The following is a 27,494-nucleotide window of genomic DNA, read 5'->3' on the forward strand; positions in this document are numbered from 1 at the left end:
AAGTGGTAGTGGATTTTTTTATTATCATAACTTAGATTTAATTATTACTTAAATTTGAAGAACTTATAAGACCCATAGCATATAAAGAAATATGTATTCTTAAGAAGATATATATAGATATGAAAAATGGCTAATTATCTTTTTACAAGTAATTTTTTACTTTCTAATACTCAATACTTATTGTTATTAGTTGGATCAGTCTCGAACATATTCTCTAGATGAATTTTGTGAAGAACAGTTGCAACAAGCTAGCCAAGCAATGAAAAAATTTGAGGACGTCAGAGATAAAGCAATTTTGGAGTTAAAAAATACAGTCTTAAAGGTAATTCCTTAATTCTATTCTCTCTGCTTATCAAACGCTATGTATTGATTGAACTGATTATGCCAAATTGGGTTACTGGGAAAAGTATCTGAAGTGGGAATACACAGGAAAAGGTGGTTAATTAACCAACCAACTGGTACCATAAGTTTATGTGTTTGCATCAACTTGGAAAGTAAGAACTTTCCAAGGTATGTAGTGTGAAATTAAACACACACACCCCAAACCATATAATGAGTGTGCATATAAATGAGTGTGTAAGTGCTTGTATGCATATATTTTATATGTACAACTTCAAGGTCTTTAAAATCTGAATTTGCATGTAAAGGAAAATGAGATGTCTGAGTAAATTCAGGTGTTCCTAAGACAAAAGCCCATAGCTCAGGAGCACACCTAGATGAAGTCAACCTTCTGAGAGTTTCCTAAGAGTGAAGGCTCAATAATACGATGCACCATGTCCTCAGAACATCCCCACCCCCTTGCTATGTACTGCTTCACACAGTCTCCCCACAAAGAGGTAACGATGCATGAATGCATAATTCAGCAAATACAGTTTAAGGGACTGATAAAATATCAGCGAATCATGCACCTGCTATCCAGGTGGCTATTTGAGCTTTCTGGAGGACTGAATGGACTTAACATGTGAATGCTGAGTGTTTCTTTGAACTGAAATTATTCTCTGGACAACAATGACATTTGACACTTAGAGCGTTGACAAGATGGAGTGTAGCTCTTTGAAGTAGAATCTAAAAGCCTCCCATAGTCCTCCAACTTCCCAAAGCCCAGCCAGTTACAGATTCTGGGACAGTTTGCCAAGGATGGCATAAATAAATGAGTTATAACATACTACCCGGGCCACTGAAATGTTCACTCTACCTGTTTAGCACTGTTGCTGTATGATCATAAATAAGAAATTTCTATTAAAATCAATTATGTATAAGAACATTTTAGAGCTCTTGTTAATATGGATAATGACATCTACCAACTTTATTCACTTCATGGGAGAATGTAGAATTAAAAAAGGTGACAAGGGGCTAGGCACAGTAGCCTAGTGGCTAAAGTTTGACTTGCATCCACAAGGATCTCATGTGGGTGCCAGTTCCTGTCCTGGAAGCCCCGCTTCACATCTAGCTCCATGCTTGTGGCCTGGGAAAGCAGTCTGAGGACAGCCCAAAGCCTTGGGACCCTGCACCAGCATGGGAGAACTGGAAGAAACTCCTGGCTCTTACCTTCAGATTGGCTTAGCTCTGGGCATTGCGGCTACTTGGGGAATGAAATCAGTGGATGGAAGATCTTCCTTTCTGTCTCTCCTTTTCTCTGTAAATCTAGCTTTCCAGTAAGAAGTAAATCTTAAAAAAAAAAAAAAGGTGACAAAACAAAGCTGAGAATATATGCAAACAAATGATCCCTGAAACAGTCATTATTACTAAGGTATTGTGGCATTGAGCTAAAAACTAAATCATGTTAGCATAAGGTTAGCTTATAAGCAAATCTGTATGAAAGTTAGGGAAGGAAGTACATTCTTAAGAATACTTACATGTTTCTGCACAGAGGGACTGGCCTCAAGTAGGCGGTTACCAAATGCAAATATTCTTAAAACTTACCCATTGCTTCCTTCTCCAGCCAAGTCAGCACAAAACTGCCTTTTGCCCCACAGTGAAGGCGTAAGGAATGGGGATGGCCTCGTTGGCGCTAGTGAACATGAGGTTTGTGAGAGATCTTGGAAAATTTTAAGTTATGCATATATAACTCAACTTCCCTCATCTCACCTCTAAGACCTTTCCACCGAGCCTGTGCTCCACAAACTCCAACTTAAATTTTTCATTACCAGTAGCAGTTACTTTTGTAAAAAAAAAAAAAAAAATTAGAATACCAGCTGACAGTTATGACTATTGAAGCATCGACATTTTTCTAATGTGTAGAAAAAATTGAAAGTTGAAAATATTTTTAGAACATCAGAGGACTAACAAAAAATCCTTATGTACCTTTCGATTGTTTTAAGCAACACAGTTTAGATATGTTGGGTTGGTTCTGGTAGTACTTACAGTATTCTTTAGTTTTGGCAAAATGTCGTATTCAATAATGAGTAAATGATGCTAAAATATATGATTATGTGATTTAAAAATAATATCCTAACATTGGATTTTGTAAACTTTAAAGTTTTTCCTTAATTCTATGTTATATAGAGTAGATGTATTTAAGAAGTCAAATTGTTTTTGACTGCCCTAAAGGAAGCAGCCCTGGAGTGGTTTTAGGAAAGCTTGCAATTAGACTTAGTTTGTGCCCCCTGGTACTAGTCAGTGTGTTTGAAGATGATCCCTCAAAGTAGACAGCATAACTTCTTTTAAGTGAAGCAGCAAATATCAGGCTTTTGACCACATCCGTTACTTTGTTTTTGCTGGTATTTAAATAGAGTGTGAGTATGAAGTAAAGTTTTAATGAAAATTGACAAAGTTTAGATCCAATATGTTTGTCAGGCTAATAAAAACTACTAAAGATGGTAAATTATGCTGTATTAACATAAAACCATCACCTGCCTCTCAACTGCTTTATTAACTTGTAGGTTGCAGAAAAGAAGAATATTAGAGATTATTTTGAGCCCAACCTCTCTGCAAGTGATACAGAACATTTCAAGCTGCCTAAGTTTCGACGTCTGTTAGAAACGGTTTTCCAATTCCTAGTGCTGGTTGACTACATATTTCAGGAACTCCTCCGTCAGCTTATGAACACTGCAGTCACACTTCTCTGGGAACTCTTTGATGGGTCTGCTAGCATGCCATTCTCAAAGGAAGAAAAGAATAATAATCTCATCAGGTAAATCCTACTTCTTTGACTTAGAAGGTTCTTTCTAATCACAACTTTAATGCCACGTATGGAAGAGATATTCAATCATTTAAGCTAGAATTAGAAAATTCTGCTGGTAACAGTTTGTGTACTCATTTTTGCAATCAGCTGAACTTATTATTTACTGATATTCAATAGTGTCCATAAAACCCGGGCCCGGCGCAGTGGCGCAAGTGGTTAAGGTCCTCGCCTTGCACGCCCGGGATCCCATATGGCCGCCAGTTCTAATCCCGGCAGCCCCGCTTCCCTTCCAGCTCCCTGCCTGTGCCCCGGGAAAGCAGTCAAGGAAGGCCCAAAGCTTTGGGACCCTGCACCCGCGTGGGAGACCCGGAAGAGGCTCCTGGCTTCGCACTGGCATAGTATCAGCCGTTGTGCTCACTTGGGGAGTGAATCATCGGACGGAAGATCTTCCTCTATGTCTCTCTTTAAAAAAAAAAGAATATTTCCCAATATTTTCCTTGAAGTTGAGCATATGAGTGGCTGCCCTGCAAAATAAAGAGTACTCCGTGAAATCAGAATTTCAAATAAGCAACAGATATTTTTCTGTGTTTTACTGTATATTTCTTTGCTACATCTGGGACTCCCATGTACTGTTATCCTCCGGCCCCAGAGCTAATTCTTTAGAGAAGTGAGAATGAGTCTGGGAGGAGCCACAGGTTCAACCAGAATTTTGATTATTTCCTAGAAATATTTATTTACTCTTTGGCCAGCCACGAAAGGATTTAAGAAATATTTTTATTTTTCTGTTAAAATGTGATTTAAAATGAAGCATTCTTCTTATTTTCCCCAACCGGATCTACTTACTATAATTTGTGAAACCTAGTCTGTTAAATGTAATAGTAGAATACTTCATTACATCCCAAATATCGAAAGTTAGCAATAACATCTTAGTAAAATGCAAGATTCAGTAAATGGAAAATGAAGCATCGATTTGTAACATTTTAAAGCTCACATTATTCTATTCTGTTTCTCTACTTTTGACTGAATCCACAAAACTCAGTATTATTTATTAAAGGCCTCATTACTGGTTTGAGTAAGAACATTTAAGTTACAAAAGCATAACTACTGATGGTACCTTTTTTTCTGTCAAACGGGTTGTGTACATTTATGTATTTGGGAATTTAGGAAAGGTTTTAACAGTAGAGCTCTTAAAATAAATTCATCACGTTATCGAAAATTTGGGTGATTTATAGCTTGTTTCTTAACACCTCTTCATACTTCTTTGTGTGTGTTATGGAAGGAATATGCAGGTCTGGAGCCTAACACCTGGATCCTAACACCTGTATACCATATTGTCTATGACTAGTTGTATGGCTTAGCTTAACTGTCATCCTGACAGAAGTTAGACAAACTCTTTAGACTTCAGCTTTTCTTTTTTCGCCTTAAATTGGAGTGAGCAATAATGCTTATGTGAAAATGTTTGAACATAAACATGTTATTAATTTCTGATCATTGATATTACTGAATCTGTTTCCACTGACCTCTTTGTAAACTGTTCATAAAACATTTACTTATTTATTTTAAAAATGAGATGAGGGAAGGAGAAAAGTGAAAGAACATGAGCATCCGTGCTTCCATCCACCCCTCAAATGCCTGCAACAACCAGGTTGGGTTGGACTAAAGCCAGGGGCCTGGAACACCTGGATTTCCAACTTGGGAGGCAAGGAGTACCTGGGCTGTCATCTGGGGGGGTCTCAGATGCTGTGCATTACACAGGAATCTACAGGAAGTGGAGACAGAACTCAAACCCAGGCGCTCGGCAGCTGTCCCAGGCACTGGCTTAACTCACTGTATATGTGCCGCTGACCTCTTCACTATTGATTTGAATATCCGTGGTGACTAATGATGATGAGCATTTTTAACATATTGACCATTTGTGTATCTTTTTGGGTAGAGATGTCTATTTTTTGAGTTGTGTCTTTTTATTGTTGAGTTGCAACTGTTCTTTGTACATGTTAGAATCTGTGGGTCATTTTTGTCCATGTCCTTGTTACTATTCTCTGAAACACAAAGGTTAAAAATGTTAGGAAATCCTATTTATTTTTCTTTGAACCTTAGGTGTTCCTAAGAAATGATTGCCTAGTCTAAAGTCATGAAGATTTGTGCATATTTTATTTCATGATTTTGTAACTTTGTTACATTTGCATTTAAGTCTTTGATGCATGTTGAATTAATTCTTACATTTGGTATGAGACAGGAATCCAAAGTCATTGCTTTACATGAACATTCTCTTTTCCAGTACTACTTGTTGAAAAGCACTATCTCTTTCTCTATTGAATTGTCTTGACACCCTCGCTGAGCATTTGTTGACCATATAGGGACTCATACCTAAATATTACAGTGTTTTTTGTTTTGTTTTGTTTTGTTTTAAGATTTATTTTTATTAGTTTTTTATTGGAAAGGCGGATATACAGAGAGGAGAGTCAGAGAGGAAGATCTTCCGTCTGATGATTCACTCCCCAAGTGAGCACCACGGCCAATGCTATGCCGATCCGAAGCCAGGAGCCTCTTCCGGGTCTCCCATGTGGGTGCAGGGTCCCAAATCTTTGGGCCGTCCTCGACTGCTTTCCAGGCCACAGGCAGGGAGCTGGAAGGGAAGCGGGGTTGCTGGGATAGAACCAGCGGCCATATGGGATCCCGGGCGTGCAACGCAAGGACCTTAACCACTGAGCCACAGCGCCGGGCCCTTTGTTTTATTTTTTTACTGATGATTCATATTGAGAAAATTTCCTTCTGTAGTGGAATGTTATCAGATGGTAAAGGATCCTGTCAAATGCTTGGTTTATTTATTTATTTATTTTTGTTTGTTTTTGGTATCTGTTGAAAGGGCCCTCTGGTTTTTACCTTATTGCTTTGATATATGACATGCATTTTTCCAAAACTAACTAATTTAAAATGAGTGTCACTTGATTGCAGTGTATCATCCTTTCCATGTGCTGGTGGATCCAGTTTGTGGGTATTTTGTTGAGAATTTTTTGCACCATAAGGAACACTGACCTGTAGTTTTGAAAATGACTGTCCAGTTTTTAGTTTGAGGTAATGCTGGCTCTCTAGAATGCATTGGAGAGTATTCTGGAAAAATCCGTGGCTTCTGAAAAAGTTTGTGAAGTGTTTGTTATTTTTTCCTGAGACGTGAGATAGAGTTTATCTGCCAGTTCCCCCAAAATTCATGGGCTGGAGACTTAGTCCCCAGTAATGCTGAGAAGTAGGACCTTGAAGAGAAGATCGCATTGGAAGGCATTTGCCCTCCTGAATGGGTTTTCTCAGTAGTGGCTTCCTAGTAAAAGAATGGATTGGGTGACTTGTTCTCTCCCACATTGGTGCATCTATTTCAGCCCTCCTTTTACTCTCCCAGATCCATGCATCTTTCATCAATGCCTCACAGTCTTCATAACCATAGTCTTGAAATCAAGTAATGTGAGTTCTTCAACATTTTTTTTTTCAGGATTGTGTTTGCTACTCTTATTTGCTTGTACACACACACACACACACACACACACACACACACACACAATCATTGAGCCAACTTTAAAATTTCTTTAAAAAGTTTACTGAGATTTTGATCATTGCATTGAATCTGTAGATTTGTTTGAAGAGAATTTACAGTTTATCAGTATTCCATTTAGTAGAGCTTTGATTTTATGCTATGCAGTGTACAGATAGTGAACCTTTAATTTCTATATTGTCTGGCTAGTTTTGCCCTACAGAGACTGAGTTAAGCAGCTATCAACAGGGAGCACCATCTGGCCCACCAAATGTAAGATATTTCCTATCTGGTCCCTTATAGATAACGAAAACTACTAAAAAGGCAGTGTTCTTTCAAGGACATTCAGCAAGAGAGCAGAAGGGAAAATATTGAAAGACTAAAAAAGTTATTAATCCAAAGCAGGTATTCTTATAGGGTATAAATTATTATCATCACTTTTATCCCTTCCGTGGCACTGCTAAACTTCAGGGCATTTCAGCTCATTTTATTCTCCTGTTTCACAGTGTTGATTCATGTATATTTCAAATACACTTTTGGTTGTTTGTGTGTTTTAACGCAGAAGACATTAGAAGTACTGCTTTAAATTATCAATAGCCATTCATTTTTCTCCACATAATGATCATTTCTTGGGTTTTTCCCCTTGCTTGTTCTCATTGTATAATCATTTCCCTTAAAAAGAGAGAAAAAAAAAACCTTGCAATATTTTTCTTTATGCAGGCTTCTGAGAAACTGTTTCCTCCATTTGTAATTGTCTAGAAACCTCTTTTTATCATAGTCATGTACAAAGGATATTTTCCCTGCATATAGAGTTCCAGTTAATGAAGTGTGAGAATCTTTTTGAACTTTTTTCAGTTGGTCTGTAGCCCCCTCCCCACATGTATCATTATATGGAATCCAATCATGCTTTTTTTTTTTTAATTCAGAATAAAATGAGGCAGATTATACTGGGCAATGGAAAGGCCTATGGAAATGTATCCACAGCTCAAGGGTGCCCTCCTCTGATACTACTGTGAATAGTCAACAATGTGCCTTTGTGTGGAACCGTTCTTTTCCTCTTTGAAGCAGGGACTCCTCTGCTTCTGTCAACACCCCTGTGCTCCTTCAACATTTGAGTTCCTTCGGGGATCTGTCCCAGCTCCCCTTCCTCCTCCCTGCCTGCTAACTGAACCTCTCTCTCTGCATTCCCCAGTGGTCCCACCCAGCACAGTTTAGATCTTTTCCCTGTTTTCCTCTGTTTGAGTATGTTTTCTCTCAGCCAGGATTTGTTGGTTTGTGTATCCTAGACCATTCCGCACCTGTAGAGTTTTCCACTGACTCTCAGCTCCCTGTGGTCTCTATATATACTCCAGAAATTCTGTGCCAGCAGAAGCCCTGGCTCTGACGTCTGCAGATGAACCTGCCAGGCTCACTGGGGCACATTCCGCTGTGCTTGTGGTCCTGCTGTCACTGCAAAATTGGATCCTACCCATCTCAAAAGTGGAGGTTGAAGAAAGGAACAATGAAGCCTCTCTGTTGAGCAATTCTGTTCCCTCTGCGTGCGTTTGTTTGCTTGTTTTTTTTTTTTTTAATGTGGAGATTTAGAAAGATTCAAAAAGCAACTAAGGCTGCCCTGATTTCAGGAGTGTGGTACGCCAAGTCATATGTCAGTGGTCCTAAGAAGATAGAAGCCATCCGGTGATGGTGTTCAGAGGCAGAACCAAGGGGAAGTGAGTGGATTGGAGCAGGTCATTACAGTGGAGCCCTAAGCCGACTCCCAGTGGCTGTGTGATGGACTCCATGGAGACTTAGACACCTGTGCTGCCTGTTCCATGCCATGTGGTGCTCTGTACCACCTTGAAACTTTTCCAACAAGGCCAGTATCATCAGAGAGTAAACCAATGGGATCTGCTGAACCTGGAATCATGAACCTCCAAAACTATGAACCAAAATAAGTCTCTGTCCTCATAAAGTTAGACTTACTCAGAGATTTTGTTACAATGAATAAAAGCTGCCTGATGTGTGTCACCATGCTCTTGCTGCCAGAAACTTCTAATACCTAAATTCTCAAACCTTGTTTTAAAGACTTATTTATTTTTCTTCAAAATGCAGATTTACAGAGAGGAGAGACACAGAAAAAAATCCTCTGCCTGCTGGTTCATCCCTCCAAATGGTCTCAACAGCCAGAGCTGAGCTGACCCAGAGCCAGGAGTATTTTCTGGGTCTCCCGCATAGATGCAGGATTCCAAGGCTTTGAGCCATACTCTGCTGCTGTCCCAGAACAAAGCAGGGAACTGGATGAGAAGTGGAGTAGCTGGGACACAAACTGATGCCTGTATGGGATCCTGGCACATGCAAAGCAAGGATTTAGCCACCGAAGCCATCCCATCAGACCCCTAAACTTTTTCACTTTCCTTTAGATTGCTATCTCAATAATGCCATTATGATTTGCTTTCGTTTGTAACTCAACCTGCAGGTTTTAATTAAAACATCCACATTTAGGTCTCTTCAACAAATGCTGTTGGCACAATTCGGTAGCAGCCTGCAGAATTTAGGAGCAAGACTCCCATCTCTGACCTTATACCAAAAAATTGGCTTTAAATGGATCAAGGACCTAAATCTGTACCCAAAAACCATCAAAATGTTGATGGAAAACATAAGAAGAACTCTGCAAGATAGAGGAATTGGGAAAGACTACTTAGAAAAGTCACTAAAAGCAAAACCAAAATAAGCGAATGGGACTTCATCAAACTAAAAAGTTTCTGCACAGCAAAGGAGATGATCAACAAAGCAAAGTTGAAACCAACAGAATGAGAAAAAATCTTTGCACACTACCCAAATGATAGAGGACTAACACGCAGGATTTACAAAGAGCTTCAGAACCTCAACAATAGCAAAAACAAACAGCTCTGTAAAGAAACAGGCAAAAAAAAAAAAACAGACATTTCTTTCAAAAGAACAAATTGAAATGACTGATAGACATATGAAAAAATGCTCAGGCTCTCTGGGTATTAGGAAAATACAAATGAAACCACATTGAGGTTCCACCTAACTCCAGTTAGATGGGCCTACATTCAGAACTCTGCTAATACCACCTGCTGGTGTAGATGTGGAGAGAAAAGTACCCAACTCCAATGATAGTACAGTCACTATGGAAGTCAATATGGAGAGAGCTAAGAGAACTGAAAATTGACCCATTTGACCCAGCTGTCTCACTCCTGGGAATATATCCAAAGGAACTGAAATCTGCATATGAGAAAGTGACCTGCAATTATAATATTCAAGGCAGCATAGTCTACAATAGCAAAGACATGGAAATAACCCTGATGCCCATCAAAAGAGGAGTAGATAAGGAAACTGTGGTACATCCACTCTGCGGAATACTACCCAGCCATTAAAAGGAAATGAAATTCTACCATTTGCAACAAAATGGTCACAACTGGAGACCGTTATGCTCAAAGAAACAAGCAATCACCAAAGGACAAATGTCATATGTTCTGTGATGTAAGGCAAACTTAATGCAAAATACAAGATCAGTAGATATATAGGTAAACATGTATGTATATATATTCACCTAGAGGAAATGTATAGTGGTAACTACTGTAAGAAGTGAAGAATCATCGTAGTATGCATCTCTACTCCCAAATAAAAGGAGGACTCCCAATGAAATAGTTAAACAGTTGAAAATAGGATGCGGGACTTTCTATCATTGTCTATACCTACAATATCAGGATGTACTTAAATAGTAGAATGATGGACTTGTGGCTGTTACTGAAGGATTATACTATTATAATAATATGGGGGAAAACAGTGGGAGGGTAGTGGGGATGGGAGGGGAAATCCCTGTGCCTATCAAACGATATCATTAAAAATAAATAAAATGAACATCTTTTCCTGCGTTTATTGTTTATGCCTTTTTCTAAAGAAATTAATAGTCTAATCCCTCCTCTTTTTAGTTGAATTGTTCTTTGCAGAATAAATAAATATATTTTTATATTAGGAATCTTACATGATTTTTAAATGATTATTTTTCCTTCCCACTTATTAATCTAGGACAGTGAAGGAGAGCTTTATCTGCAATGGAAATATAATAAATGATTGTGTTGAAATTGATTCAACTTCACAAGCTTTTTTGGTTCAGCAGTCAGAAGAAGAAATAGATACTGACATTAACAAGGTAAAATGTACTGACAGACTTTTTTAAAGGATTTATTTATCTGAGAGACAGAGAAGGAAAGAAGGAGGGAGGGAGGGAGATCTTCCATCCCCTCTTTCTCTCCCCCAAATGGCCTCTCAGCCGGGGTTGAACCAGGCTGAAGCCAGAAGCCAAGTGCTTCTTCCATGTCTCCCACATGCATTCAGGGATCAGAGCACTTGGGCCATCTTCCATTGCTTTCCAAAGCGCATTGACAGCGAGCTGAATTGAAAGTAGAGCAGCAGCAGAGACTTTATTGGCACCTATATGGAACGCTGGCATTGCAGGCAGTGGCGTAATCTACTATGTCACAAAGATGGCTGCTGTGGTTTTTATGCTTTCTGCCTTATCACTAGCTTGGTTGAGGATTTCCTCAACCATTACTGGGCATTCATATTTCATTTTCCATATCTTTTACTCATTTTTCTGTTGTGTTTTTTAAGGAATTCCTTTTATAAAATTTATTTTTATTCCTATATAAAGAACAGGTTTTATGCATTCCACAGGCACAGTTCTCACTCCCCTGCTTCTCTCCCCTACCATGTTTCCTTCCCTTCTTTCTCTTCAACAATATTGTACAGACATCATTTTTAAAAGATTTTACTTATTTATTTATTGGGAAGTCAGATATATACAGAGAGGATGAGAGGCAGAGAGGAAGATCTTCTGTCTGTTGATTCACTCCCCAAGTGGTTGCAATAGCCAAACTGAGCCAACCCGAAGCCAAGAGCCAGGGGCTTCTTCCAGGTCTCCCACATGGGTGCAGGGTCCCAAGGCCCTGGGCCATCCCCCACTGCTTTCCCAGCCACAAACAGGGAGGTGGATGGGAAGCCAGGCCACTGGGACAAGACTGCTACCCGTATGGGATACTGGAATGTTCATAGCAAGGACTCTAGCCACTAGGCTATCATATTGGCCCTATGGTCATCATTTTAATGCACTTTATACTCAAAGACATTCTTTGCCACCAATTGTAATATTCAACAAGTAAAAAGACCACACGATCACATTTCCATTGGAGTATAAACATGGGCAAAAAATGACATTTCTCTCCCAAAATGATCACTTCACTTTTTTGTGTTCCATATCAACTGCTGTTTATCATACAAAATATGTATTTGTCTCTCTGAGCCTGGCTTGGTTCACTAAGCATAATTGTTGAAGAAGACAGGATTTCATTCTCTTATGGCTGAGTACTATTCCATAGTGCATACAGACCATGTTTTCTTTAATCATCCTTTGATAGGTTGATTCCATGTCATAACTGTTGTGAGTGGAGCTGCAGTGCTCAATGCAATGGTGAGCTATAGGAATTATTCAGTTGTGTACTCATGAGTGGCTTGTTCTCTTTATTCCCTCTTTCATGTTGAGTAACAAAAATTAATGCGTTCAATGTAATAAAATTTGTCCTTTATTTAATGTTTGAATTTTCCCCATCCTGAAGTCATAAAGATTTTTTTCTATATAAAATTTCCAAAGACTTTAAAGATTTTCCTGCATCCTTGTCTTCAGATTTCATGGAAAATTGTTTGTGTGGGCCACATAAAGTAGGGGCCACATTGCTTAATTGCCGTACGACCATTTCCCACTGGGTAGTTTGCTTACTGCACTATCCTTTCCTGAAGGTCTTGGACGTCTGCTCCACTCTCCATCCTAATCATATGTTTTCTCTTACCTATGCTATGATGCTGCTCTTTGCCTATCCCTGGGCCAGTTCCACATTGGACTAATTCTGTAACTTTGGAATTAGTCTTTTCTGTGGCAACTGGATTTTCTTAGTCCCCCGCTTTTCCTTCTAACAATATCTTGCCTCATCTCACTCATTTGTTCATCCACATAAGCTGCCAAATCAAGCTTTATTCGAAATCTGATTGAAATAGTCTAGATTTAATTGGATATTCAGAGGAGAGAAGTTAATATTTCATGGTATTCAATTATCCTCCCATGATTGTAATTATTCTTTAATGTCTTCCATAGTTATTTTTTTTAAAAGATTTATTTTTTTATTATTTTTTTTTTATTGGAAAGGCGGATATACAGAGAGGAGAGACAGAGAGGAAGATCTTCCATCCGATGATTCACTCCCCAAGTGAGCGCAACGGGCCGATACTATGCCGATCCGAAGCCAGGAGCCTCTTCCGGGTCTCCCACGCGGGTGCAGGGTCCCAAAGCTTTGGGCTGTCCTCGACTGCTTTCCCCGGCCACAGGCAGGGAGCTGGAAGGGAAGGGGGGCTGCCGGGATTAGAACCGGCGCCCATATGGGATCCCGGGCGTGCAAGGCGAGGACCTTTAACCACTTGCGCCACCGCGCCGGGCCCCATAGTTATTTTTAATGAAACTCTTGAACACTTGTTCGTTTAAATGCTTTATAGTCTTTATATTCGTGACTTGTACACTAAATGAATCATTTTTTTAGTTGCTTCTACTAGTTCTTTGATAGACAGTTTGGAGCAGAAAGATGTCAAACACACACGCACTCTATCCATTCTTTCCTTTGTATTAACGTTAAATCAACATCATGACCCTTTTCAAAGTTCTGGATAGGCATCGCACAGTTTCTCAGCAGACAAGGTCATTCTGTTCACGTGGAGATCCTGTTAAGTTGTTTCATACTGACCATTGCTCAGACGCTGAAACCTAGCCTTAAGTATTCTTATATTACTGCTCATCATATTGAGTGTTTTTCTTGTATTAGATTTGTATTTTTTATTAGTCATATTTTCATGACTACAATGAGATACCAGGAAGCAGCCTACTTTTTAAAAGAAAAAAAAGGTTTAACTGAAAGTTTCGGAGATTCAAGTTCAAGAGCAGAAGGCCCCCTTGGTTGACCACTGGTGAGGGTGATGGGAGAGCAGTGGCAGGGCATGAGGAAGGCTCGCTGTTTGGACTGCATCATCTTTGGACTTCTCACTCTTGGCCACACCTGCTTTCCTCCCCTCCCTTCCACAGGTGTTGACCCTAATCATACTGCTTCATCAAATGTGTTACCTTTCTTGGGGTCTGGTTCCCAGGAAATCCAACCTAAGACAGTATTTATAGAGATGGTATTTTTTTCCCAGTTGCTACATAGCATTTCTGTAATATCAAATTTATTAGTATTGTCCACTGGTTGTACACAACTGAAGTTCTCTCTAACACGTTCCTACTACTGACAAGATTGCAATAAACAGCCTCCTACAGACTTTCTGTGAACGAGGTAAAAATCAGCTTGCTGAGTAACTCACGGGCTCCATGCACTTGATTGAAAACACTGCCACCCCACATTCAAGACAACATGGAAGCTTCATTCTCACTACAGGTGTATTTCTTCACACCGGTATCTCCATATCTCTGTTTCATGCAAGGCCTTTATTTGTATTTGATTATTTTAAAAAGAGTAACAACTTCTCCAAGGCCCAGCGCAGTAGCCTAGTGGCTGAAGTCCTAGCCTTGCACACACCGGAATCCCATAAGGGCACCGATTCTAACCCCAGCAGCCCTGCCTCCCATCCAGCTCCCTGCTTGTGGCCTGGGAAAGCAGTCATGGACATCCCAAAAACCTTGGGACCCTACACCCGCATGGGAGACCCAGAAGAGGATCCTGGCTCTTAGCTTCGGATAGCTCAGCTCCTGCCATTGCAGCCACTTCAGGAGTAAATCAATGGATGGGAGATCTTTCTCTCTGTCTCTCCTCCTCTCTGTGTATGACTTTGTTATAAAAATAAATCTTTTTTTTTAAAAAAGAACTTCTTCAATCTGATATGATAAATATTACCCCTCTATTTCCAATGAGATTTCACATTTGTTATTGATTATTTTACTACTGTGAATCACTTTGTTGATGATTTTTTAACAGTTTTTACTGTTGAATTTCTTACTGATTTTTAGAAGTCTGTGTGTATATTTTAGATAATTCCTTGTTAATTTTTTACTTTGTCAGTGTGATCTTACAACTTTGTCCACATCTGTTAAGTAACAGTTATAGATGTCTGGTAACAGAAATTCTCATTTACATGTTCTCCAGTTCTGCACTGCTTCTGATCGTCCAGGTTGTTGCAAGTAGATTTTACTGACACTCTCTTGTGAAGCTGGTAGGACTCACCCTACCCCAGTTCCTTCTTTTCTCCTACAGTGAAGGCTTTGGCATCTTGCTCATACTTTGTACTCCAGTACCTGACTTTGGTTTCCTCTTATTTGTATTTGTTCTAAACTCACATTGGTGCTTCTTTGGAATTCTTGTATCTAACTCCAGATGAGATAGATAACTGGCTTACTGTAGGGTATGTCGACTCAAAGGTGCTTGTGTGCAACCAGATGGAAAGGGCAGTGTTGGTAATGAGAGAGATAAGACCTAAGTTGTGCAGTTGGTGCTCTCTCCTCCTTCCTCCACTCCCATTTTGCAGGATACAGAATTTGATTTATTTAGATGTGGCTATTTTTTTTTAAAGATTTATTTCTATTTTATTGGAAAGTATACATCTTATGATTCACTAAGGGATTAGATATATTTTTGAGTAGATGTGGCTGTTTTTTGGAGTATATGATTTAATAAAACCAAAATGTTTATTGGCTTCTTCTTTACCCCAAAGCGTAACAACCAAAAGATATATATATTATCACCAAGAGGTTTTCAAGCCCTATTTCATGTGCTAATGAAGGACTTTGGAGTCATAGACCCATTACTGATCTGTAGCTCCACCACATGCCCGCAATACATCTTTGGCAATTTAGGCTCCCTGACTTTCAGTGTCTGTATGTACAATACGAGTAACAGCTTCTGACTCCCAGGGTCAATAGGAGGATGAGGTAAAGGTAAATTGCTTACCAAGTGCTGGGACATAAGGAACAATCATCCAATAGTAACTAATTATATATAAAGGATGGTTATAGGTAAATTTTTACATATTGTAATATTGGAAGCTATGATTTGAAGCTATAAGATTTGAAGACCAGTCATTCTCAGAACTAGAAGTTATTTTCTGGAGTAAGATCAGTAATATTTTATGTATGTTAGGAATTATCTCTCTTTTATTGGGATAAACCCAATATGTAGCATAGAATTTTGTCATTTGAAGTGTACAGTTCCATTTCTGTGATTTTTTTTCAACATCTGAGATGGGAACTGTCCCCTTCTGTGTGAATTTCTTTTAACCAATGTGTTAATTTACTTATTTGAATGGCAGAGAGAAGGAGATCGTTCTCCCATCTGCTGGTTCAGTCACCAGAAGGTGGGTCTGGACCAGGAGAATCCAGCACCTTATCTCAGTCTAAGCCTCACACATGAGGGGTCAGGGATCCAAGCATGTAAGCTATCTCTGCTGCTATCCAGAGCATGTCCCCACAGGAATTTTGAAATGGAGCCAGGACTCAAACTCAGACACAATAATATGGGATGTCAGCATCCAAGCCCCACCTGGCTTAACCTCTGTGCCAAATATCTATTCTTTGTGTAAATTTTTGTTTTTGAAATGGATTTGTTCATCCGTTTATGTGCAAGGAAGAGAACAGAGAGAGAGAGATTCCATTTACTGGTTTACTCCCCAAAAGTCCAAAACCAGCAAGAATGGACCAGGCTGAAGCCATGAGTCAATAATTGCACCTGAGTCTCCCACATGGACAGAAAAACATCAAGTGCTTGGGTCATAATTCATTGCTTCCCGGGAGCATTAATAGGGAGCTGGGTTGAAGCCGAGTGGGCAGAACTCGAACCGGAATTGTCAAAGTGGTGGCTTAGCCCTGCTGTACCACAGTGTCTGCTTGATTCATCCCCCCTACCCACACACACACACACAACCTGTAAAACTTTAAGACTTAGAAGTTAGCTTCAGCATCCATTCATGCTCTTTCCCCAGTAGCTTAGTGGCATGCTAATGGAATTTCTTTCTACTTCACGACTGAATCTAAGAGTTGGATGTTCTAACAGGTAATTCAGATGATCATCTGAGAAACATGTAGGAGTAATTATGCAAAAGCCATGTCAAACATGACATACTATAAAACATGAGGGAAAAAAGGTTAATTAAGAACTCATACCCAGATAGAGCTTAATTTTAAAAACATGGCATAAGATACTGATATTTAAAATTAACTGTTTTTCAGTGGAGATAGTTGTACTAGAATATGTACCTATGAGTGAAGAACTGGCGTCTGTAATCATGGACTTGAAGTGTGTTTCTTATTCATAGTTCTTAAAGCTGAGTGCAGTGTAGGATTGCCGTTGAACTTGAAGCTGATCTCAAGTCCTGGACTCTGTCCGCAAATCTCTTGTGATGGGGTCTAAGAAAGTATGTCTCTGATACTCTCTCATGCTAATATGTATCTACTCTGACATCAATCTACACAATTTGGTGGAGGAGGGAGAATCTGTCATAAATTACCAGTTAGGTCATGTTGGATTTATTTTAACACACAAGCATTAGATACGAGGTAATATGGGACTATTCTGTTAGACTAGAGTTAAAATCTATCATTGCAAATCTCAGTGTATTATTCATTGGTTACATGTTGTCATTGGCATTCTAACCTATCTGTTAAATTAGACTTTGAATTTGCAAACAATATATGCACCAATATTTGAAGTAAATCTGCGCTTGAGAGAGTGTACTGAGAGTAATTCATCAGAAGACCCCAAAGAGAGCTTTCATGAATGTGCCGACCAATACTCTGAAAAGTACGTGCTGTGCGAAGATGCCAAAGAGTCGGAGAATGCAGACTACTACTATGACAGCTGTAACTTCTCTGAAGAACTCCAGAAAACCAAGGAAACAAACAAGCCCTTGTACAGCCTCGAGTATATTCTATCAGGTAGGACAAAAAACTACTGAAAATGAAATGAAATGTCTTAGCCAGTGAAACATATGTTGGAAAATGTTCATCATTTGTGTATTATCAGCTCATGAAAGATGGGTTTTATCCATTTTAGATGGTGCTAAAAGTAAGCTTGCATATTTAGATCACTCATGGCACCTGTCAGTTACAACACTGTCATTCCCCTCACCGGGATATATTTACAGCTTCTTGCTGGGAGGGGTCTCAGCCTTTCTCCATCAGCATGAGCAGTAGCAGGTGTGTGTTACAAAGGTACTCCTGGCTCCAGTTGAGATCTCCTTTGTCCCCCAAGGAACTGGCATCTATTGGTTGCATCCTACCTTTCAGTGGGCTCGCTAACTTATTTTTAGGTCATCTGGAAATCTCTGAAATACATTGATTTGTCATTTGTCTGAAATCAGTGTCAATCACCTTTTTATTTTCTTTGTTTCAATGACATCTTACAGACACAGAATTCACAACTGAGTTTGCGAATAAGTGCATATATGGCGAGTAAGTATTCAACTTTTTTCCTTTTTATAAGCCTGTGCTTTTTTGCTTTAAAACTTAACAGTTTGCCACATTCACATTATATGAGGACATTATACTCATATATACTATTTTTCCTGAAAATGGAATTGTTAATATCACAAAGCGGGGGATTCATGATACTGATCATTAATGGGAGCAGAGGCTCTGCATATTGTCAGATTTGGTATTATTTCGTGAAGTGATATTTAACTATATTCCAAATGATATGATGTCCACACAAATATTCTCTGTATATTGATTTCCTCAAATAAGAGAAGATGTGATATTTGTGTGTCTGGCTTATTTCGTTTGATAGATTCTTCAGGTTCATCTATTTTTTTGCAAATGGTAGGATTTCATTGGTTTGAAATGGCAAGTAATTATATTTTATATTGATTATATTCTTCTGGGCAATGCTTTTATTGTGTATTTTTTCTCAGACTTTCAGCTTCCCCTATCCATCTCTCTGTGGATCCTAACAGATTGGAGTTTTCTATGAAAATTCAAGATATGTTGGCCAAAATTGAAAAACGTATAAGTAAGTATCTTAAATATTTAAAGCAATGCATCGCCTTTTTTGGTAGTATTTTCTTGCATGTTAGTATCTGAAGCTTTTACTCAAGGATGTGGCAGATGTTGCACAATATTAGGAAATCAGAAATTTCTTCTAAATTCACTATTTAGGACCCAGAAGTTTACATTTGTGAACTGTATACCTAACCAAAAAATATGTGAAAGATGGGAATTAGGAAAATAGCCCTAAGCTTCAGTGTTCCCAATCATGCACTTTAGAATTGTATGACACTTTTAAATGTCAGAAAGATAAATTTGTAACTTGAACTAAGGGACTACACTATTGTGATAATGCAGGAAACAATAGCAGGAGGGGGAAATGGAGAGTGAGAAAGGGAAATGAATGGGGGTAGGATCAAGATGATGGACCAGAATAAGGATACATTTAAACAGATTGAGAATCATTAACCAGGGGGAAGAAGAGATGGCACATTCCAGCAAATAGGCTGGAAGACAGGCTTTCTGTAGAGGGACACCTGGAGACTGACAGATGCGGGAAAGCAGCAGACAACGGTGTGCTGTTGCACTGACCAGATACTCCAGTGGCAGTCGGGGCAGTGATTAGCGCTCCACTGGTGGCCAGAACTCCACCAGCAGCCAGTGGGGAGGGGAGTTCACTGGGAGCTTAGCAGATGAACCCAGGCAAAAAGCTGCCCATCCTGCTGATTTGTTTGATTTGACCAGGAGCAGAGACAGAGCAGCAAATCCCATACAGGTGGTGTGGGAACAGGGTGGAATTTATAGCCCAGAACCCTACCAGAGTTGCATTGGGCACCATTTTGTGTAGAGAAGTAAAAGCTTTGGGACAGGACTATACATGCACTAAGCTGGGAGCAAACTCATTTCTGGCCAGCATGGCATACTACAAAATAGGTCCAGGTATCCCCTAGATTTAATAACTAGCAGGTCCAGAACTCCTTGAGTCGCACATCAGGTGCCATTTTGTACAGTGTGGCAAAGGCGAACATTGGAGGGACAACAGTGAGCTACACATGCACTAAACTGGGAGCAAACTCACTTCCAGCTCAGTGTATTGCACTGATCTCACATAGAAAATAATACAGACTTTGGCTTCTGGTCAAAATAGGTCTGGGTGGCCCTCAGACCCAATGGTTAGCAGTTTCCAGCCATAGCAGCACCACCAACAACCTAGCCATTTAGGACACATGGTGTTTCCCCAATTCTGGGAACTGCTTGATCCTGAAGTGGGAGAAAGTTTGTACAGATAATGGTGTAGCCACAACATGGGATCACAGGAGGTGGAGACTGGTGAGCCAGGAACTAGGGCTGTGGAGACCATGGTAGAAGCCTAACACAAGAATCCAGATCTGAAACTCACTGGAGGGAGTGGCACACTCACCCCTTCAGTTGGATAATTCAATGTTCTGTTTCTTTGAGCTGTAGTTCACTGTCTAGATGTACCACATACCATAAACAGACTGTTTATCCATTCAAACCTGGGTTGTTTCTAGTCTTGAGCAATTATGAGTAAGATTTCTAAAAACAGGACCCAGTGCAGTAGCCTAGTAGCTAAAGTCCTATCCTTGCATGTGATGCCAGGATCCCATATGGGTCCTGGTTTTAATCCCAGAGGCCCCGCTTCCCATCTAACTCCCTGATTATGACCTGGGAAAGCAGTAAAGGAGGGCCCAAAGCCTTGGGACCCTATACCCACATGGGAGACTCAGAAGAAGCTCCTGGCTTTGGATTGGCTTGGTTCTAGCTGTTGAGGTCACTTGGGGAGTGAATCAGTGGCAGAAGATCTTTCCCTGTGTCTCTCCTTTTTCTCTGTATGTCTGCCTTTGCAATAAAAATAAGTACATCTTTAAAAAAAGATTTCTAAAAAAATTCACATACAGGTTTTTGCATGAACACATTTTGGGGTTTTTGTGTGCCAATATTTAGGTGTAGGATTGCCAGATCATAAGTAGATATATGTTTCACTTGATAAAAATGCCATATTTGGTTTCCAAAGTAAATGTATGATTTTTGCATTCCTAACAGCAAATATGAGTTCTGGTCCATCCATATTCTTATCAGTACTTGATATTAGAATGGCTTAATGAAAAAATTCTGACAATAGATGCTTTGTGATATCTCCTTGTGACAATCTGTGCTCCATTAATAATTAATGTTTTTTTACTCTTTGTCATGCTAATCTACCATCTGTGTATCTTCTTTTATCAAATTGGGAGTGTTTGTTTACTCTTAAGTTGGGTTGTGAAAGGTCTTTATATGTGCCCTGAGCTGAGTCTGTTAGCTTACATGTGACTTGAAGACATTTTCTCCCAGGTCAAGCCCTGTGTTTAAATTCTTGTTCATTTTGCTAAAAGTATAATTCTTTAGATTTTTCTTTAATAGATTGTGCTTTCGTTTTGTGTCTAAAAATTTTTTACCTAGACATCAAATGACCAACTCCTTCCCTGGGCATCGATGCAGCAAGAGCAGGCCCCACTGCCCTCCCCACTTGTGTTTATAGGAGAAAGAGGAAAAAACCGAAGCATTTGTCTCACCCAGCTGTTTGTTTTCTTTTTGCCTACGAACATCAGATGTCCAGCCAGCCTATGAACTGACAGCAGACACTGTGTTCCAACTTTGTGTTCCCTTTAATAGAAAATTCCAAATATGAATATGTGTTCACGGATATATTTTTGTTTTCCATGTAAATTAGACCTCCCTCCTTCACCATCACCCCACTACCTATCTGTGGTTCTTTCATTTGTGTAATATTCAATCCAAACCTGGCTCCAGTATTAAATTTCATGCATCATAACAATAGAGCTTAACCTAAACAAAAAAGCCTTTGTCTTCAATAATCCTAGATGTCATGGATAATTCTGAAGTGTGACTTTGAGAAATATGCAAATATTGACTTCTGAATTATGTGTTTTAGCCACAATCACTCCTCTATGCCAAGATGCCCGGCTCTCTATATTTACTGACTTGCTTCCAATTACGAGTGAAACTCATTCCCAATGTTCTTCTCCATTGCCTTCCCCATAAACTTACTTCTGCTCACTTCTGTTTCCTCCAGCTTCCAATATGAAAATGAGCTTTCTTTTCTGGCTCCCATAACATAAGTTGATCTGCCAGCCCCCAAAGCTGCACAGGGACATCTATCTAGATGTCTTTGTTCAAATTTACAAAAGACTCTCATCGGCTGTGTTTTAGGTCAGAATTCCACCCTATCTAAACTGGCTTTGCCTTTGGAATTGGATGAGGCTGTATGTCCTACAGGAATCTATTACAGCCTTTCCTAAGGCTACACGCCTTACTCTAAAATGTGTGGTGAGCAAGGGAACAACAGATTGGTCTCTTCAATTTTAAAGTCCAATAGCCGAGTGAAACTTTACACGAAATCCGATTATTAGAAAGTTACCTGTGCTTCCTAAACTGCTGTTTCTAGCATATCTAAACAGTTAATTAAGGCTCCAAACAAAATGGATCCCACATCTCACTTTCTTCACTCTGGAGATGAACATGCTGACAAGCTTTCTGCATGTCCACTTGCAGATTGTGAATCTCCTGACCATCATTGGTGATTGCATGGGCCTCGTCAATGACTACAGCTCCACGTTCATCAAGTACAACATCATGATCGGGAAAGCCAAGATCATTAGTGTGAGACTGCCATCCGTGGGAGAATTAACTCCAAAAGAGTTTAAAATTCTACTCAATAAACTCCGAAACTATCACGGGCATATGGTGGATATGGTCATTGAAAAGCGCATTGGTATTTTCAAAGTTACAACTCTGGAATATCAGTCACAGTGTTTACCCTGTGTTGACAACTCCGTACAGGTGGTTCACACCCTGTTGGAATCAGTCATCGAAAGAAAAAATGCAAATCTACTGACAGTGAGTATTTGGAAAATTCCTATTGTGTAAGAATCTGCCAGATAAGAATTGGTAACTTTAAAAAGTACTTGTAACGTATATATGATTAGTATTCTCTGACAAATTCTGATGTGCTAACATGCTCCTGTCCTTGATCAAAACTCACATCTTTGGAAAAAATGTGTTTGAAGATTTATTTATTTTTATTGGAAAGGCAGATAGAGAGGAGGAGAGACAGAGAAGAAGCTCTTCCATCTGATGATTTACTCCCTAAGCGGCTACAATGGCTGGAGCTGAGCCAGTTCAAAGCCAGGAGCCAGGAGCTTCTTCCTGGTCTCCCACACGGGTACAGGGTCCCAAGGTTTTGGGCTGTCCTTGACTGCTTTCTCAGACCACAAGCAGGAAGCTGAATGGGAAGCAGGGCTACAGGGATTAGAACCGGCACCCATATGGAATCCCGGCGTGTTCAAGGCTAGGACTTAACCACTAGGCCACGGTGCAGGGCCCCTTAAAAATTTTTGACATCCAAAATTATGTCTATATCATTCACTTCCTCCCTCCTTTCATTTTTTTCTTTTTTATTACATTTTTATTTATAGAAGATGAGCGAATTTCATGTATTTAATCTATACAGATTTTAGAGTTTAGTGGTTCTTCTCTCCTGCTTTTCTTGGTTTTTCTTATGATTTTTAGAATGGCATAGTTGCAGTCTATTTTATAATCACAAGTTTAATTCTTCATTAAATAAAGAATTCAACAAATAGTATGTTTAAGAAACTACTTTGCTTCAAGAGATAAGGGCTGTAACTAAATCTCAAAATCTCAGTTTCACTCACATATATTAAATGTTTTTATAGTCCGTATACTAGTTACTATAGATCTGGGAAGACAAGATATTTGCATTTTGGGGACTGGTCTGTTTCACTAAGCATAATAGCATGATAGTTTCCAGTTGTATCCATTTTGTTGCAAAAGACAAAAGTGTTTTTTTTTTTTTATGGCTAAGTAGTATTTCCGTAGTATATATGTACATTTTCTTTATCCAGTCATCAGGTAATGGTCATCTGGATTGACTCCAAATCTTACTATTGTGAATTGAGTAGCAATAAACATAGGGGTGCAGATAACTCACATTCTGATTTCTTATTTGAGTTCCACATATGAGGGAGACCAGACAATATTTCTGTGTTTGGTTTATTTCAGTCAACATGATGGCAGTTTGAACCATTTTGCTGCAAGTGATAGAATTCCATTGTTTTTATAGCCGAATAATCTCCTTGTCAGCGCCCATTTGAATCCCAAAAATGCAAGGCGAGGACTTTAGCTGCTAGGCTATCATGACAGGTCCCCCTGTATAAGCTTTATTTTGCATGGTGATCTATTTTTATAATAAAATATAATTAAGGGAAAACATGAAGACATATGTAAAAAGTCAATTTTTGGAGACTGAAAATTGATCTTTGAAAGTATAACTGAATGTTATATTGTGCAGTGGCTCCGTGACTGGATCCTTGCTAGCCAGCGCTGGGATCCATATGAGTGCTGGTTTGTGTCCCAGCTGCTACATTGCCAATCCAGCTCCCTGCTTGTGGCCTGGGAAAGCAGCAGAAGATGGCCCAAAGCCTTGGGACCCTGCACCTGGAAAAAGCTCCTAGCTTCAGATCAGCTCAGCTGTAGCCATTGTGGCCACTTGGAGAGTGAACCAGCAGATGGAAAATCTTTCTTTTTTTTAATCTGTGAATCTTTCTTTCCAATAAAAAAATCATTTAAAAATATATGTATTGTGATATATATGAAATTTGTCCACTTTGCATAAATTATAAAAATTTAAAAATTCTAGTACATAAATGTTCAAGACCCGACACTCATTGCTATTCAAACACCAGTTATACTCTTGCTATTTTCATTACATTTATTTCCTTAAAATAATTAGAATTTTACTTTCATGTCTTAGTAGCATTTATTTTATATGTGATACACATTCAGACACATTCTGGAACAGCAGGATTTGATCATGTTGATGTCCTAGTAATTAAATCATATCTGTGTGATGCCTTTTCTGAAATTACATTTATATCATTAAAATTAAATGGTCTTCTAAATGAGTAAAAAGTCATTACATGATTATAATTGACATGTTAATGATTGCAGGTCGTAGAATCATCTTTGTGACAGCTGGAATGTAATCCCATTGAAATAGAAGAATTTGTGGAACATTTTGATTTTTTGGACACAATTTCTTCAAAAATATGTCAGTTGCAAACTGAGCATGTGGCAATTTCTCAACTGTATTCTGTTGTGCAGAATATCCAGATCCATATTTCAGAACAGCTAATTGCAATGTATCAAGTCCTCCTGGCCAAGTTCAGTCAACTGAAAACTTCAGTGAAGTTACATGAAACAAACAAAGATGCTACCATGGTTAAATTCAGAGACAATTTGGAAGCATATGTCACTGGTCTACGGGTTGATGTTAGTAATTTAAAAACAAAAGTGAGTCCTTTTAGTGCATTTTTTTCCCATTAAAATTTTGTTCTTAGTGTCATGGATGCCATGCGTTTGGATCTGTGCTTTTCATGAACTCTTGGCTGATCTAAACCAAGTATTCCCACCTTGGGGTTCACAGACACAATTTTGGTGATTTGTGAGCTTGAATGGGAAATAAAATTACCTCTCTACAAGTGTTTTCATTGACTAGGATGTAGCGTTCTCTTTACCTATGAATGAATATAGTCAACAAAAACAATCATAGATGTCAACGGACTGCCCAGAAGAGCCCACGGTTTAACAAGTGTTAGGAACTAACATCGTGCTAGGACTTTGGAGCACATGGTGATGACAGTTCCAAGTTGCTAACAACACTTAGGTTACACAGCCACAGGGCTCTGTCAGTAGAACATTAAGTTATGGACAGTGCGGTTTTTTACTTTTTTTGTTTCAGATAAGAACCCCTGTTCTGTTGTGTGTTGGGACTCAAATGGCAACTGCTAAGGAGATGATTCAGACCCTGTCTGAGGAGGCTGCAAGCTTAGCTCACAGAGTGAGATCATGTTCCGGCTATCAGGACCGCTTCGACGACTGCCACTTCTCAATGCATTCTCTCACGATGGAGGAAATTACACAGATTGTGTTCACAGGAATCTCTGACATCCAGAGTGACTTAAGTCTGAGGAAGTTGCTATGGGAAACACGAGAGGAATGGGGTACCCTCTTTCGGGGATGGAAGAATTGTTTTCTTCATGCTATTGATGTAGAATCAATACAGAAAAATGTCTTCAAGTGCATGCACACAATCCTTTCACTGGAAAAAGGTGAGTGTGTTTGTTAAATTTTCTGCCCCAGGACTGCTCATAGAGGCCCATGGCTGGCCATGCTACATTCACCTGCAGGCAGAGGCAGACAGATATAGCTAGAAACTGTACAGACAGAAACTATTTGGTGAACCAAGAAAAAGATCAAAATTTTACCAAAGAATCTTAAAAAAAAAAAAAAGACTATTTTAAAATCTTTTGTTAAAAGCTGAGTAGAATTACAGTCCACTAACCTTGATGCTGCGTCCCAAGGCCTTGCTTACGTATTCTGATAATAATCATCCACCATTGCCTACCCAGATCCTGGCTGTGTCTACTTAAGGTGATCTTTCAGGAGTGGGAGAAAGCCAAAAAGGCATTTGGAGAGATCTTTCCACATTGCTAATCATCCAGTTTGAAATCTTGGTGCTGCGTAAGTGCAGCCATGGTGAGAGTGTAAGGGCACAGGCTGGCCAAGAGGACATCCTGGGCTCCCACAGGTTAATTGTCTTCTCCAGAAAAAAAAAAAAAAATTTGTGTGTTTCTTCTAAATTATACAGTAGTGTCACACAAAGTTTAGAGAAGCTTCAGGCCATCAGAATCTTCTGTTTCAGCCTGACCCTGCATCCACACCTTCCAGCTTGTCCTGCCCTGGCTTCCCAGGACAAGTTTCAAAATAACAAGTAGACAATATTTTCCCTTATTTGTAGTTTCCTGGATGAAATTTTGCTCTTTGTCAAAGACTCAAATGGCAAAAGCCCCGTTACTCTTGTGACATCTGATTCTAAAAGGTCTTCATAAATACGTTGCTAATCAGTAGAGCTTTATAAAGGAAGTCTTATCATTACAACTTATGCGTGTATGGGTTTTAATTCTCATGAGTCCCCAGTTTTGTCTATGTATTTCCACCCTTTTTCTAAATTGAGCAAAAAGTAAGTTATAAGGATAAACATTCAAAATTTTTAAGCTTCATCATTCCGTGGTTTGTTGTGAGCTTATAAGTTACAAAGCTTGTAAATTTTGAGCTTCCTCATTCCATGGTTTGCCAGTGCCAGAGAACAGGTCATCTACATTTCCTATATTTCAGTGTTACAAATATTTTCTTTTTAAAAATGGTAGTAGTAGATGTGATTTTTTTTAAGATTTAGTTATTTATTGGCAAGTCAGATATACAGAGAGGATGAGAGACAGAGAGGAAGATCTTCCATCCGATGATTCACTCCCCAAGTGAGCACAACAGCCAGTGCTATGCCAATTTGAAGCCAGGAGACAGGAACTTCTTCCTGGTCTCCCAAATGGGTGCAGGGTCCCAAAGCGTTGGGTCATCCTCGACTGCTTTTCTCAGGCCACAAGCAGGGAGCTGGATGGGAAGTGGAGCGGCCGGGATTAGAACCGGCGTCCATATGGGATCCCTGCATGTTCAAGGTGAGGACTTTAGCCACAGACCATGCCACCAGGCCTGATGCGATCTTTTTTTATGCTTAATGTTCTCAGTTAACCAAATTTAAAAGTTCAAAATATAAAACATTTGTGTGTGTATGTATGCATATACGTATCCAGCTCTATATTTATCTAGTCTGTGAAAATTGGGGAAGTACTGCAGTTACTGGGCTTTAATCATCTGGGATTTTAGTCACCTGTCCTGATAATTAT

At 39.3% G+C, this 27,494-nt stretch overlaps 2 protein-coding genes across 3 annotated transcripts in view; both read left to right on the forward strand.

Moving 5' to 3' along the window:
• Window positions 1-27,494, forward strand: part of LOC121167455 (dynein heavy chain 14, axonemal-like) — a 404,109-nt gene that overhangs the window by 45,423 nt on the left and 331,192 nt on the right. The window lies entirely within an intron of this gene.
• LOC121167457 (dynein heavy chain 14, axonemal-like) lies at window positions 101-25,894 on the forward strand. 2 transcript variants are annotated; one of them, XM_040996878.1, is made up of 3 exons: window positions 101-322; window positions 22,228-22,572; window positions 25,493-25,894. In XM_040996878.1, the coding sequence occupies exons 1-3, from the start codon at window positions 260-262 to the stop codon at window positions 25,877-25,879; spliced, it is 795 nt and encodes a 264-aa protein (XP_040852812.1). In that variant the 5' UTR covers window positions 101-259; the 3' UTR covers window positions 25,880-25,894. The 2 variants fall into 2 exon arrangements, with proteins under 2 accessions (XP_040852812.1, XP_040852814.1); XM_040996880.1 differs by lacking the exon at window positions 101-322 and adding an exon at window positions 18,596-18,679.

Source organism: Ochotona curzoniae, unplaced genomic scaffold, assembly GCF_017591425.1.
Source record: "Ochotona curzoniae isolate NIBS_2020 unplaced genomic scaffold, NIBS_Ocur_1.0 patch371, whole genome shotgun sequence".
Lineage (NCBI taxonomy): Eukaryota > Metazoa > Chordata > Mammalia > Lagomorpha > Ochotonidae > Ochotona > Ochotona curzoniae.

What these genes read in the sequence shown, in the direction of transcription:
- LOC121167457 (XM_040996878.1), top strand. Translation starts at nt 260, where the DNA reads ATGAAAAAATTTGAGGACGTCAGAGATAAAGCAATTTTGGAGTTAAAA. An exon ending in TAAAAAATACAGTCTTAAAG is followed by an intron (nt 323 to 22,227) that starts GTAATTCCTTAA and finishes GTCCACTTGCAG; the next exon opens with ATTGTGAATCTCCTGACCAT. An exon ending in AAAATGCAAATCTACTGACA is followed by an intron (nt 22,573 to 25,492) that starts GTGAGTATTTGG and finishes TTTTTGTTTCAG; the next exon opens with ATAAGAACCCCTGTTCTGTT.